The sequence below is a fragment of the Colletotrichum phormii genome, assembly GCF_030913505.1.
Source record: "Colletotrichum phormii strain CBS 102054 chromosome Unknown BDP81scaffold_2, whole genome shotgun sequence".
Taxonomy (NCBI): Eukaryota; Fungi; Ascomycota; class Sordariomycetes; order Glomerellales; family Glomerellaceae; genus Colletotrichum; species Colletotrichum phormii.
Genome location: NW_026851444.1, coordinates 191,763 through 206,314, shown reverse-complemented (window position 1 = coordinate 206,314; position 14,552 = coordinate 191,763). Strand labels below are relative to the sequence as shown.

The 14,552-nt window shown below is 49.4% G+C and overlaps 5 protein-coding genes across 5 annotated transcripts; 2 read left to right on the top strand and 3 right to left on the bottom strand.

Annotated features, from left to right (window-relative positions):
- Window positions 1-3,616: 3,616 nt before the first annotated feature.
- Window positions 3,617-7,323, top strand: BDP81DRAFT_307917 (uncharacterized protein; the record flags this gene model as incomplete). Its single annotated transcript, XM_060583404.1, has 7 exons — window positions 3,617-4,235; window positions 4,435-4,688; window positions 4,842-5,144; window positions 5,196-5,895; window positions 5,979-6,218; window positions 6,517-6,672; window positions 6,737-7,323. Coding segments are annotated over 7 exons (2,859 nt in total), but the record flags the coding sequence as incomplete, so codon positions are not given.
- Window positions 7,324-7,894: 571 nt separating this feature from the next.
- BDP81DRAFT_415089 (Alpha/Beta hydrolase protein) lies at window positions 7,895-9,073 on the bottom strand. Its single transcript, XM_060589421.1, has one exon. It carries the CDS (start codon window positions 8,973-8,975, stop codon window positions 7,989-7,991), a length of 987 nt encoding a protein of 328 aa, XP_060450203.1. The 5' UTR covers window positions 8,976-9,073; the 3' UTR covers window positions 7,895-7,988.
- A 1,882-nt stretch (window positions 9,074-10,955) lies between these two features.
- On the bottom strand, window positions 10,956-11,737 carry BDP81DRAFT_415084 (cytochrome P450). The gene is made up of 2 exons (XM_060589420.1): window positions 11,575-11,737; window positions 10,956-11,468 (listed from the first exon to the last, which is right to left on the bottom strand). The coding sequence occupies exon 2, from the start codon at window positions 11,438-11,440 to the stop codon at window positions 11,195-11,197; it is 246 nt and encodes an 81-aa protein (XP_060450202.1). The 5' UTR covers window positions 11,441-11,468; window positions 11,575-11,737; the 3' UTR covers window positions 10,956-11,194.
- Window positions 11,738-11,922: 185 nt separating this feature from the next.
- BDP81DRAFT_389326 (uncharacterized protein) lies at window positions 11,923-12,225 on the bottom strand (the record flags this gene model as incomplete). Its single annotated transcript, XM_060587242.1, has 1 exon — window positions 11,923-12,225. One exon carries the CDS (start codon window positions 12,223-12,225, stop codon window positions 11,923-11,925), a length of 303 nt encoding a protein of 100 aa, XP_060450201.1.
- A 293-nt stretch (window positions 12,226-12,518) lies between these two features.
- On the top strand, window positions 12,519-13,750 carry BDP81DRAFT_467792 (uncharacterized protein; the record flags this gene model as incomplete). Its single annotated transcript, XM_060594469.1, has 5 exons — window positions 12,519-12,607; window positions 12,651-12,744; window positions 12,889-13,135; window positions 13,206-13,345; window positions 13,410-13,750. 5 exons carry the CDS (start codon window positions 12,519-12,521, stop codon window positions 13,410-13,412), a joined length of 573 nt encoding a protein of 190 aa, XP_060450200.1. The 3' UTR covers window positions 13,413-13,750.
- Between the last annotated feature and the right edge of the window lie 802 nt (window positions 13,751-14,552).

The window sequence follows — 14,552 nt, the reverse complement described above, 5'->3', positions numbered from 1 at the left end:
ACTTAGGAAGACGATGTGCTGTAGATGCCTTGGCCCCAGTCCCCGCGGTTTGCCGCTGCGCGCTGGGGTGGATTAGCTATACGCTAATCAAACCCTTAACAACGCACATTTTCCCCTCGAATCGAGCCGACGATTATTCAACCTAACGAGCCGCCGTCGACTCGAATTCGCCTTCCGCAGGCTAGACGAAGTCTTCCTGGTAGGGCAGGGAGCAGAGGTTCCATCTAGCCTCCCGAAGGAGACGGGCGACTTTCTTTCCCGGCGCAAGTGGCGCTTCCGGGCCCAAATTGAACATCACCGACCGACTTTTCGACTTCGCTCTCTCAGCACCTTTGCCCCTTAAACGATCGAAGACTCCCTCGAAGAGACGAAACGACCATTGGGTAGCGATGTATAGCCACGGCTATATACAGCTATGCTCGTTACAGAACCTAACAGCAAGCCCTACAACCTAGTCTTACGAGGTTTTGCCCCTTGTGGTTTCCCTTGTGGCGGTATTACCTATTACGATATACTCCGGACGGTTACTGGAACGTTGTGTAAACCAGAAGCCTGCGGGCTCTGGGTCGAAGGATAGGAGATACTGGCGGAATTGCGTTCTAGGGACGACCATAGCACTGTCTCGGGCAAGCCAGCGGCACCCAGAGACAGGTTAAACACATAGTTGCCTTTGGGCACGATTTGAAGGACGAACTGGACTGTATCTAGTGATAGCTATAGGCCTACGGCCCTCCACGCCATATACCCTTCGGGAGGTCTGCCGCAAGGGCGGCTGCGCCCTTGCCGCTACGGCGTTAAAATACAACAACAACAAATAGATGCCTTCTTCCTTTGTATGGACTGATAGGCTTCTAGTGATTTAATTCAATTGGCCATAGCTCTATGTTGAAAATTTAAGTTTTCTGAATGAGTCCTAACCAAGCGCTCTCATTGATCTACAATGTCACCTATCGTCGACTTTCTCCTTGTTCTATGTTCACACAAGCCAGTGCCATTGCTTAAGAGAGGCCATTCCTGCGTTGCACAACATTTTGTGCATTTGCCATACATCCATAAGTACAATGCTAAGACTCTCTTTAACCGAGCCATATGATTCACAAAAGCAAGAGTCGTAACACGATTTCCGTACTTTTTATTGTGGTCTGAGTTGTGGCTCTGAGCTGTCTGACGATATCCTGAAAAGATGCTTTCCGAACGCTATCTTACATGGTTGTACACGGCGCTTGAGGGCTTGAGAGCACCTCATTCAGCATGAGAATCTCCATTTCTCTGATACTCCTTGCATCAGATAGAAACAAACCACTGGACTGCAGGTTGCTGCTGTAAGCGAGGACTCGACTGGAATTTATGTCTATCTCATCCCAGCTTCTAGGTAAATCTTATTAATAGATTGAACTTAAGTCGAAGATCAAGGGCGAGTTATTCTATCATCAGGCTTTCAATCTTACGGTCTTTGCTTTCATCCTTTTTCAATTGAATGAACTCAACCAATCGACTCGTGCTGACGCTCAACCCTAAAGCCATGCTCTTGACAGTGCTTCTGACTTTTGCCGGGACTCTGTCTTCGTGTGGAGCCACTCCGGGAGACAAGCAGACCAAAGTTCATCGTGGACTTCTTGAACCCATCAGTTCTACCAGTCCCTACTAGAACACGACCACGCTCGTCCATCAACCAGCCCAGCCTATCTGCCTCAGAGACTCCGGTATCTGTAGTTCGATTATCGCTGGGCGATGGCAAAACGCTACATTAGTAAGGCTGATTGGCTCTTCGTCGTTTACGAAGCTAACGTTTTGCAAGAGCAATAGTGTACCTGCTACCACGGGCCATATCCAATCTTCGACCTGGGATCTAAAGTCTGGGAGTTCTGTCGCACCTTCCACGAGCGCTCTGGCGTCGGTGTCTTCAGAGCGATACAATAGAACTTTCACGCACCCAGCTACTAGAAAGCAGTCGGCGACTAGTAGCACATCGCCATCATTCACGCAAAATTTGCCCTCTCCCGGAACAACAACGAGCGTATCTAGACTACCCTCGGCGTTTTTGAATAACACATACGTTGTCCCCACCGATGCTAGGATAACCACATCAAATTCGTATTCTTCGTCAACATCAACTTTGCCGCCAAACACCAGATCTTTGGTTTCCGTCCCGTCATCGTCTTTGTACTCAACAGAATCAGGAACTTCCATAGCCACGTCTGCATCTACCACCGCTCCGGTCAAGACTTATTTCACGATTCCCACCTTATCCGTCGTATCTGAGACTCCAACATTCTTGGAACTTACAGAACTACCGACTGGCGCACTTCTGATTCCTGTTATTACATGGCCACATTTGGAAACAATGTGATCTAGAAGCTGGCCGATATGCGGTGCATTTCGTCAAGAAGCGCCGTGTCTTACATGGAACAGCAGAAAACTGGTTGGCCCACGGGACATATTATGGACTCATGCACTTGCACTTTACGCACTTGGCACCTCATCACATCGAGCTCTTTGGACAAAATCTCATTGAAAGAAGGACTTGATCTTACTGTTACACGACATGGCCAAGACCAATACTTGATGCGTGGCCTACTAACAAAATACTGCGGTGGGACCTATGTTACATCTGTGGGTAGGGGGCACTCCGGAGAGTTATTGATTATCATGCTCAGTCGTCAGAGGAATCAGGCAGTCGGTCCTATTACTACAAGAATCAAAATGAGGCTGCTTGCTTGCCTTATCTATTGATTAAAAATGAGGCCAGATATTACTGCCTGCATTGTCTGCCTTATTGGAGGCTGGTTAACGCTGGCTGCCGCACACGCTGATGGGTTGTAAGAACGCTTGGCTGTGGTTGCACACAGGTCGAAGACTCGAAGCCAGGCTTCATGGAGCCCATGTACCGACCCCTCATGAGAGTTTCCGGCAACGGCAGTAATCAATTGGGAATCTTGTCAAGGTCACATCACTTTCGATGTCTAGCCAAGCCGCCCCTTCGTAACGGGTTGCCTTGACTGGCTGCAATGAGATCAGCGCCTTACTGATTGCACATGACGGATAAGTACTTCAGGTAAGCGGACGAAAGTGGAAAGTTCAACTCCGTAACTTTATTCTCAACATCTGTAGCTGGCCTTGTCTCTATTTATAGTCGAAGCTCTTTTGTGTCCACTCGCTATTGCTAGCTGGCCGGCCACAGTTTTGATATCCACACATTCTCAGCTTACAGCTACATAATCATTTTCTATGCGCTATCACTTCCTTCAAACATTTTCACGCCCTCCCTACAGTTGCTACGAGATACATCTCTTTGTGCCTGCTGTTACTTGTGAGATTGTTGATTGTGATCTCTGCTGTCACAACTTTAGAAGTCATGTTAGAAGACAGCACACCTGGCGCCACCACCAGCGATATTCTCCATGAGCCGAGTTCTATCTAGACCAGCGGGGTGTTGCACGAAACAAACACCACCATACCTGAAAATCCCGCCACAGCTACCAATACGCTCGTCGGAAACGACGTTGCTGAACTTGCTGATGTCGTCCAGAGCCTCAAGACGGAGATTCTTGAACTCGAGGCGAAAGCAAACCTTGACCCGAAATGGTCTCAAGAGGAGGCACTACCACCAGAGCTCAAAGCTGATCTAGAGCGGCATCGAAGAATGGAAGCATGCTTCTACAAGCACGGAAAGGAATGGGAGGCCACGAAGGGCCCGGGATCTTGGGGCACAGACGATTGGGGGCCCCGCAAATACATGCGTACAAGTGGTCGTAGATGGCATCCCAGCTGGGACTTAGTCCAAGAACGAGAGTTTCAACGTTCGGACTATGTCCACCCCTCTCACAATTGCTCGGATAGCCCGGTTCACGTGATGGGTCAAGCAACTGATGAACTCGACGACTTCGACCGCACTATCAACTATGGAGATCGCCGAGACAGGCTTCGCAAGACCTTTGAGTGGGAACTGGACCGTCTTTACTTGGCCGAGGAACTAAAAAAACGCAGGCAAGACAAACTTCATGGGCTAGGAGATAAGCTTCAAAAGGACGGCCACACTTCTGATGAAGATGAGCACCAAGAAGACGACCGCCTGGCCACTTACGCTCTGGCCAAGCTTAATCGGCTACAGTGGCTCTCGTTCAAGGATCTCTCTAGCCAAGGAGAGAAAGATGCCTGTGTCATGGACATTCTAGTAGGAGAACCCGATATCTCTGAGGATCTGGGTGCTTATCGTCTTTGGTATGGCTACTCAGGTGTCAGAGCCCTCCCGGATAGGGGCTAGTTAGAGGTAGCAAGGAGTCCAAGCAACAAAGGAGCAGCTCAGATATATATACAGCGCAGGGAGTACACGTCGAGGGAGGAGCAGATTGCAGTAATTCATCATTCTACCCCTAACTGCAGTTGGCCTCTGATAGCTTCCACCCTGCGTCAGCACCCCCGACTTGACATCAGGCCACAGCGCCCAAACGCCAGACGCACCGCAAGAGGTGAATACCCTTCCGCCAGCGGCGCCTGGGGAATCGCCGCTTCCCGAGAGGATTCGAATTCATTCAGCTGTACTTTATCAAATCCTTGGAACTGTGTTGGGAAAGACCTTGCACACGCGAACCGAGTCAACTGTTGTATTGATCAGGCCCTTCAAAGCGCTGACATACTGCGAGCCGGCGTTGCGAGACTGGTGTGCGGCATTGGAGAAGAAGTTTGCTGTCTCATCCAAGTTAGAGACAGCGACCACATTTACCGCTGGAAGTCTCACCAATGACTTACAGGAGAACGTACAGAATCCACGTCGTTCTAGACCAGATCAATCTTTTTCACCAAGGCCAGTCACGGGCGATGTGGCCATTGCAGCTCAAGAGAAAGAAGATCAGACATCTGTTGAAAGCCGAGATGAGCAGCAGACAGAGGCAGATGATTCGGACGGGGATGAGGATGAAGTGCCTGAGTTGACAAAGTCACCGATAGCGATGGAGCATTTGAAATGCCTCTTGAGTTTCATGGACACGGACATCTTGGATAGACAGAAGCATCTCAACAACTTCGACTCTTGCAAGGTTTTCTTTCCTGACCTATGGCACATTTTCCGACCTGGAACAAAAGTGGTCGACAAGGACGGCAAGCAAGCATATCGAGTCATCAAAGTCACTAGCGCTAGACATAGCGTTGCTCGTGACTGGGGGAACTACTACAGTCTTCCTGAGACTAAACGAAAGAAGAAGGCCGCATTCAGTATTACCTGCATACACATTGACTTCGATGGAAAGCATCTTGGGCCAGTAAGAAGTGTGTTCGATATGAAAAGGTTCGACGGCGAGAGAGACATCACTGCTTTGGACGTTTACCCTCTTCGTTTTCACCCCATCAGGCGGGCTGAATTTAGCAAATCGGAATGGAGCGCAACGATGATTCTTCCTGCAAATCAGAGGTACCGACAAAAGCTTGTGCACCGAGGTGGTACGTTTCTGGCGGTGGCCTCGGTGAAGCATATGTATTATGCTGGGCCGACATTGGGGCTGCGAGACGAGATCGAAAGCCAAGTGGTAATAGATTTCGAAACAGCATTCACAGTGGAAAATGGGGCGCAGAAATCATGGATGCCGTACTTAGAAACACTCATTGGAGGCTCGACAGCCGAAGAAGACGAAGAAGACAAGGATGAAAGCTGCCGCGCAGCATGCTGCCGGAGGGATGCCGTGCACGATGACTCCTATGTGGACGAGAAGCAGAGCTCTGGATACGTCGATAACCTCCTTCCCAAGGCAGGCAGCCTTGATGAACAGCTGTCAGTTGCAGTCATTCCTCGGCCGTTGGAGGAACTGTATAGCTGCACTGGTGAAACTCTGATTTCAGACGATGACTTGCTGATCATGTCTCATCGTGTCTTTGGTTTTGTTCTACGAAACCGGAAATGGGGTAAGTTTCATACGTTGCTTCTGCGTAAAAATTCCTGTTTTCTATTCTTGTGTACTAAGGTACTAACATCATGGTTCCTGCAGCGCAGCTTGACCTTTCGTATCTGATTGACGTTCACCAAGACGAGAAGTCGATTGTTTTGGGAGAGGGGGAGTCCGAAGTGGCAAACAAGAAGGAGAACAAGGAACACATCACCGCCTTTGATCGCCTTGTCCTCGAGGAATGGCATCGTCCGATGATCGAATCACTCATCGCTCAACACTTTCGAGACAAAAAGTCAACAACAGGCGAGAGAGAGGAGTTCGATATCGTCAAAGGCAAAGGTATTGCAGGTATTCCCGTGTTAATTCAAGAACGATTGGGCTGATGCGTTATACCTACTAGGGAAGGGTTTGATTATGCTTCTCCACGGGGCACCTGGAGTAGGCAAAACATCCACAGCTGGTTCGTATATCAAATCTCCGCATCCCGTAAGTTTCCTATGCTGACGAAATTCATCAAATAGAAGGAGTAGCGGAGCTTTTCAAAAAGCTACTCTTCCAAATCACCTGCGGTAAGTCCTAAATCAGTCATCATGCCACCAGTTGATCCACGACCACTGACAATCTCCTTCGTCACCAGGTGACCTAGGGACAACTGCAGCAGAGGTGGAGAAAGCTCTCGAGATGAACTTTGCCTTAGCCAATAGGTGGGATTGTATTCTTCTTCTTGACGAAGCCGACGTCTTCCTTTCCCAGAGGACAAAAGAAGACTTCAGACGAAATGGGCTTGCAGCAGGTTGGTTTCCCCAGTGTTGAGATGGATACCATATTTTTGTCATATGACTGAACAATCATTATAGTCTTCCTACGCGTAATGGAGTACTACGCCGGTATCCTCTTCCTCACCACCAATGGTGTTGGCGACTTCGATGAGGCTTTCACTTCTTGTATCCATGTAAGCCTCTTGTACCGGGAGCTCGATAGGGAAAAGACCATCGAGGTGTTTAAGATCAACCTGGATACGATTGAGGCACGCTTCAAAAGAAAGGGTCGAGTAGTCAAGGTCGATAAGGCCGGTATTGGGAGCTTTGCGAGTGAACATTTCACAGATTACTCTAAGGCACGCTGGAATGGCCGGCAGATTCGCAACGCGTGTCAGACGGCACTAGCACTTGCTGAATACGAAGCCCACGGGAAAAGTCACTCAGTCGCCCCGCTACCTGGAGCCGAGGTCACGCTGGACGTAAATCATTTCAAGATTGTCCGCAAAGCCTATGTTGAATTCACCGAGTACATGAACAACTTGTACAATATGGATTCGACGGAACGAGCCAAGGACAATGGACTCCGAGCTATTTGGGTCGACAACGACAACCGGATTGTGGATCAGAAAAAGGCGAATTTTCTGCGAGGCTCACAGGGTCAGTCTCTTGCAAGTCATCCATAACAGTCACCTCGACCACCACCGCCGGGGCACCAGCAGCATTACTCGCAGCCACAGCCCCAATATTATCAGTATCAAAACCTGAACATGCCCCAGCCAGTGTACTCGGAGACTGGCTATGCACAGCCCCAATCGCAAAACTATCCTAGCGGACAAGTTTTGGGCTATCCTATGGTGCCAGTTGCAACTCCTTCATTCCAAGGGTCCGGGGAGGAAGGGGGGTTATGATTCCCACACAGCAACTACAACGCCCATCGCTGGCGACATCACCACACCAGCCACTTCCTCAACAGAATGCGCAGCAAGTCATCAACAGTGGTGTCCATTCCATGTTCGAGCCGCCTAAACAGCAGCCGCCAACTCAGACCTACTGACCTCGTCATCTTATTTCTCTTGTTCCTCCTCTGTTCCTGTTTGAATCAAGCTTTAGTCTTTGCCCTGACGCGACCTCTTCGTTTCTATTGAAGAAGTGTACTTGGTTTCTTTCATTTATTTCTCAAATTACGGTACTATAGTCATCATATACACGAGATGAATACTGAGACATCAATTTGTTCTACTATGAGATTGTTGTGTCATATAGTAAACAGAATTCACGTCAGAAAAGATAAAACGAGTCCGGTTTGAGGGCTCAAATGAGTCAAATCCACAACTAACTACAGATCTGCTCACTCAAAACGGCCGATAAAGCCTTGCAACAAACGCGTAACACTTTCAACATCCTCAAGCATAACCCAGTGTCCTGTTTCTAGCAGCTCAAAGTCATATCCGGCCTTTGCCCATGGTCTCGTCATCTGATCCTGAAATGAGGCTACCGTCATTTCGTCTCGTCCACAGCTAACTAGCAACACCGGCACTTCAAGTTCCTTGGTCATGTACTTCTCATCTTCAAATGACAAGTTGTCTCGTAGCGCCTTGTACCAGTTTGTCGGGCCTTTCCACCCCCCTTCCTTGAATGTGGCAACCTTTTCCCGCAAGTAGCTGCTTTCTTGAGCGTCGTCCTCGCCAAACAAATGTGCTGGTGCAATCCTTCCAGAAGAAACCCAGTCTCTAGCCTTGCCTGGTGGTCCAAGATTGGCAGCCATGACTTCGGGTGAAGCATGCATGAGAGATATCATGGATTCGACATTCCGATCCATGAGTTCCACACCCTCGTCATCCGTGAAAAGATCCCAGTATCGAAATCGCTCTTCACCCGTCATCTCCTTCGTCATACGATTGATCATCTCGAAATCAAACTTCTCTCCCGGCACAGAGTAGCCGACGTCTAGGAAAACCAACCCGCTAAACTGGGACGGGTAAAAGTGGTACAGCCTGCTTAGGAACCATGAGCCTAGATCGTGGCCTACGCCTACCACCATGTCGATTTCCTCCGCATCCAAAATGGCTTTGATATGCACGCTCATTGCGCGCCACGTGTATTCTCGTGCATCTTTTGGCTTGGAGGTTCCGCCGTAGCCAAGGAGGTCAGGTGCGAGGACGCCATAGCCCTGGGAAGCGAAATGCTCTAGCTGCTGGCGGAAGTCGATGGCAGTTGACGGAAATCCGTGCAAGAAGAGAAGAGTTGGGAGTGCAATATTTGTAGCCTTGGCAAAGTAGTATGAATACGTTATGGAGGACGAGATTTGAAGACATTTAGCGGGAACTGTCGTCATCGTCGAGGTTGACACAGTGGTTTTGGCGATACAAATGCGGAGTCTGCTGCGAGTGCTTTTTTGACTAATTTTTGACTTTGGTCTCGAGGCAATAAATTCTGTTTGTATTTTTGACGGTAAAGAACTGCTATAGAGGTGACAAAGGAATTGGGGGGAGGGGGGCTTCTTAGTAAATGTAGTTAAGCTCGAAAGTCGACGAAATGTGTCCGAGGACGTGCTTCGACTAACACGCTCTAAAATGTCGATCTCCCGCTCTCGTGAGCAATCCCACCGGCTAGATTCCTCGCATGTCTCAGAGCCACATTGGGAAATGTCATCACTCAACGAACGCTCCGATTGGCCCAGTATTTAATATCGATAGCAACTTATCCCATCGGGTGCGGATGGACAGCACTTTCGCCAAGACCACGAAATACCCACTATTTATTCACTATTACCCCGCATTTAAAGGGGTACTTGACGATACGTCACTTATCCCTATGTTCTTTTGCCTATTATCACCACTATTATTACCATTTTGAATGATGCTATGATGTCTTCTGGTGATTCTGATACCTCTATTGCATCTAATGCTTCTGTTACTTCTATACGTAGCTGTATAGTAGTTGAGGTCTAACCAGAAGACCTTACTGCTGCCTGCAATGCAGACTGTACGCCAGAACGCTGCGACGCAGCAACAGTGCGGTCCCACGAACCTCCAGCTACCGAGCATGGCCTTCCGGGTTCGTTTCGGCCCCTTGACGTGCCGGCCCGGGCCCAAGAGATACGGGGGCTGCCGGCAAGCCCGCTTGACCTATTCATGCAGTACGTTCCGCAGGGCCTCTTTGAGCAGTGGGCCCAGTGGACGAATGCAGCACCGTTATCTAGGGAGGGCCCTAGGGCTAGACGGGCTAGAATATATGAGTGGGGGAAGACTTCAACAGACGAAATCTACCTCTTCTTAGGGATCCTATTATATATAGGGATCCATAGAGAATCTAGATTATCAACCTACTGGTCAACCCAGCAGCAGAGAGAGTATCCTATCCACCTATTTACACTGTTCATGTCCCGGGACCGTTTCCAACTACTACTCCAGCGACTACGGATATTCAATACTGCGGAATTCCAGCCCGAGCAGCGCGCCCAGCCCAGCCCTGCCCGGCCCAGCTAACTAGGAATTAGGTCAACCAATTCACCTGGAAGGATAATGCCCTCGTACTCTTCCTGTCAACTGTCTTCCAGGACGGCCAGGAAGTTATTCGCAGCCGCCGCCGCCCGGCTGGGGATACCGCTGCTAAGAAGGCCGCCCGGGAAGTCTTCGGCCCGAATGTCCGCAAAGACCTTCTAATCCCTAGGGCAATTGATGAATATAATCATAAGATGAATGGGGTTGATGTGAGTGACCAGATGAGGTCCTACTATCAATATAACCACCCTATTCGTCGAGGGGGCTGGCAGTCAGTTGCCTGGAATTTCCTACTAGAAGTGGTAGTTGTGAATAGCTTCCTACTGCAGCTCTGGGGCAGCCCTAGGTGGAAAAAGGTGAAAACCCACTACCAATGGCGGCAGTTGCTGGCTGCCTAGCTTATTCAACGGTTTGGACCATTGGCAGGCGGGCGAAGACTATCACGGCCTAGACGGGCTATAGATAAGAGGAATATTTCTATCCCATGGGAACAGCATAGGAAGGGATCAAGGAAGGTATCTTCACCTTGTACCTATTGTGGTAGTAGGAAGGTTTTCAAGGAGATATCTGGGAATACCATCACTCGGCAACGACGGCAGACAACTCGAAAGGGTTGCTTAAATTGTAATGTACCATTAGTTATGTATTAATAAAGATTGCTGGTACCTCTGGCATACCCAAAATCTGTAGGAAACAGAGGTACTACAGCCCTATTGGTTAACTTTATAGATTTGCAAGCCCTTATTGGCTCTACCCCGCCCTTGGCGAAAGTGCTGTCCATCCGCACCCGATGGGATATTAGTAGGTACGATCTCGTTTCGAAGGCAACGTACGCCTTTTAGATTTTCAGCCTAGTTTGCGCAGCCAAAGGCTTTGCCCGGATCATCAACGGGTTCTTGATCCACAGCGCGAAAGCCTTCTCGTTCTTCCAATCCCGGCTTTCCTCACACAGCTCGAGATCATACGAGAAGAGCAGAGTAGCCAGGATAAGTCTCATCTCGTGCATTGCCATGTTCTGGCCCAGGCAGTTTCGCGGTCCGAAGCCGACCGGCTAATGAGCCTCCAGAGCGTCCCCGGCATAGGTGGGGTCCGTTTTGAGCCACCTTTCCGGAGTAAAAGTTTCGGCGTTCTTGAAGTTGGACTCAGATTTGTATGTTGACCAGTGGTGAACTGACACGCGCGTGTCGGCGGGAACCCATTTGCCAAGAATCTGTTGTCCACCAGGGAGCACCACTCTAGGACTGCCGATAGGGACTGGGGGGTAGACGCGCAGCGCTTCCTTCAGACAGGCGTTCATTTACTTCAGCTCCTGAAGGCGATCGAATGTGAGTTCGTCCAGCTTTGTGAAGTTGCCTCGGATTTCTTCGAGGAGCGTCTTCATTTCTCGGGGTGGGTGAGCAGATTGTAGAGGCAACCGCTGAGTGTAGCTAGTGCAATCATTTAGCTTCATATCACAGTTTCAAGTGATCAGATCTGCTTACCTGTCGTTTCCGATCCGGCGAGCATGAAAATCTCGGAGTTTGAATGCATCTCCTTGAGGGAGAGACTGTTGGATCTCTGAGCAGTCGGCAGAAAACATGGATCTGGAAGGCGGTATGGGCACTTACGAACGGCCCTTTCACTTATATACCACTTCTGGGAGATCGTGGGCTCTGCCCACAATCTCCTCCTTCCACCTCCAGACGCAGCAATAATAGACCATTATTGACACTTCGTTCCAACCGTACGGTTGCCCTGCTGACGTGTATACCAACAGAGACCCTTGCCTTCCTTGGCCGCTTAAACCAAGTTCCAGACATTAGGCTGGTCAGAGCCATTCTGCAGTCGTTGGTTGACGCGGTCTTCGGAGTGCTTGCAGTGAGTGACGCGCTGCTCCACGACGGATTTCGGCTCGAAGCGGTTGAATATGGCGGTCAGGATGGGGTAGTAGTTGATGATGGAGACAATGGGTAACATCTTGAGTGACTCGAAGATTGACCTGACCCAGGGGCTATATTCGTTCTTTGCCAGCAAACCGAGGGGCTGACCGAAGCAGAGTTCGGCCATGACGTCGAATGTCGCAAAGTTGAGCAATTGGGTCATCCCCACGGGCTTTTCTCCCTAGGCATAACACGCTCGAAAAACTTGCTAACCAACAGCGTGATAGCTTCCTTTAATACCAGCAGTGATTTTCGCAGTCCTCGCGTCACGCTACGGTGTTGGGTTCCACGATGCCGACCTCCCATCACAACTATACTTGATTCGTGCCTCCGAGTACCAGACCTACTGGGAAGTGCTGTACTTCATCTCTTCAACTGTCATCAAGTGCGCCATTTGGGTTCACTTGTATACGCCTGGATCGACGGAAGCGAGTGGTCATCTGTATGATACTCAACATGTCTGTAATGGTGGTTGTAGCCATCTTGGCTTTGATCTTTGTCTTTGCGAATTGCACCCCGCTTGCAGCAACATGGAATCCTGCATTGTAAGTATCACAAAGCGAGGTAGCAAGTGGAAGACATGTATAGTAGAAAGTGGCTTGATTCCTCTAAGTGGAAGATCCGTATGAGGGTCATATCTATACCGTACAAGACGGGTAATCGGCTTGTGGAAAGCGGTATCGTACGGCAGTAACCGGCAGCGCCACGTGTGGCGCTGCGACAGTAAGTCTCTCTATGGCATAGCATTGATGTTATGATTGGGCAACAACCTTTTGCTCGAAATTGGGTTGCTCATTTTCTTTTGTCTACTAACCTCGTCCGATAGGGGATCGTGTCAAAAGAAGATCAGCTTGCAGACTGTCAGCTATATCGTCTCTGCGATTCAGATGTTGACGGACTGGACGTGTGCTATTATCCATTCTTCATCGTGGCAGGACTTCAACTTTCTCGCCGTAAGAAGGTGTCTGTCATAGCCATTCTCGGCCTCGGAATCTTTGCTAGTATTGCTACTTGCATCCGCATGCCCTACCTCAAGTACTACGACGCTGCCAAATATCTTACTGAGATTGTCTGTGAGTCATCGTCTCTCAATACCTCTGCCCTTCTTGGAACATCAGCTTACACGTCACGTCTATCCTATAGACCACCTTGGAGTCATCAGCATTACTTCCAACCTTGAATGTAGTTTGGGGATCATTGGGTCGTCTCTACCCCCTCTCCAAAAACTGTTCAAGTTTTACTATGGCTCATCTCACGATGGGAACTATAAGATCACCGGCGAGGTAAGCCACAATGTGACTTTGGTATTTGCTGTAAATAGTGACTGACCGGAATTCTTTTTCAAAGTGAAAACGCCCTCGGCAGTGTTGGCCCAGGTATCAAGCTTGGCTCGCTCAGCGGCAACGACAGAACATATCATGCCTCAGCCAAACGGGGTACCTCACGTTCAGGTGCCAGGGAACATGAGACCGACGACGACGACTCTTCGAGTCGAAAAGGGATCATACGAAAGACTGATGTCCATGTCAGCACATCCACATTCCATGTATAGCGTAATGAAGCGTCAATTGCTCGCACACACCGACATGTGTGTGGAAGTCAATTCGCATGTAATTTTAAAGAAAGAAAAAAAACTAGCATTCGAGCCTTTGAGCATTTTAACATGTCTTCAAGTCTCTACATTTGCCAATCTATAAGAAACAAGTTCTGCTAGGCAACTCATCTATTGTCTGAAGTCAACTTCCGTGTCTCGTTGAAGGGGGCATGTTTCGAAAAAAGTACCGGCACAGGCTGGAAGAGACACAGGACCTCATGTCTTTGAACTCTCATGGTAATACATCAGAGGGCAGCTCAACCTTCTCTTATCTCCTCCTCTCCCTCGTCTCCTTCTTACTTTCGGAGCCTGGCGGGGTCAGCAATCTACGAGAAACTACCAGGTCCGTGATGCCCACGCTTCTCCAACCAGAGTAAGCAGGCCAAGAAGAAGATGGTCAAGGAATCGTGTTGGTTACACGTCAGCAGGGCAGCCTGAGGGCCGGTACGAAGCTCAATAATCTTGGTATTGAACTGCGTATGGATATGTAAGGAGGAAGTTGGTGGGCGTAGCCCACGATTCCTCCGTTGGGTGTAAGTAGGTGGAAGGGCCGTTTGCAACGGCCCAGACCACCTTCCCAATCCACCTTTTCTACCAATATTCCAACAAATGGGAATCCCGAGCCCTGGAGGAGGTCGAGAGGCACATGTAGGCTCTCAGGGTAGAACAACGAACGGCGGTCCAGATGGCATGAGATAGTACCATCTTCCGACGTATGTGACTAGACAGGGGTAAGACTGGCGTATGATACCGTCATAGAGACATAGCTAACATCTGGCAAGTCGGTGCAGGTTCCTATAATGATGGAAACATAACAGCAACATTACTGCTCGTTTCAAGGAAGAATCATCGAGGAAACCCGGTGTTCGAGAGCAAGTGTCAGACTGCTTCCGGTG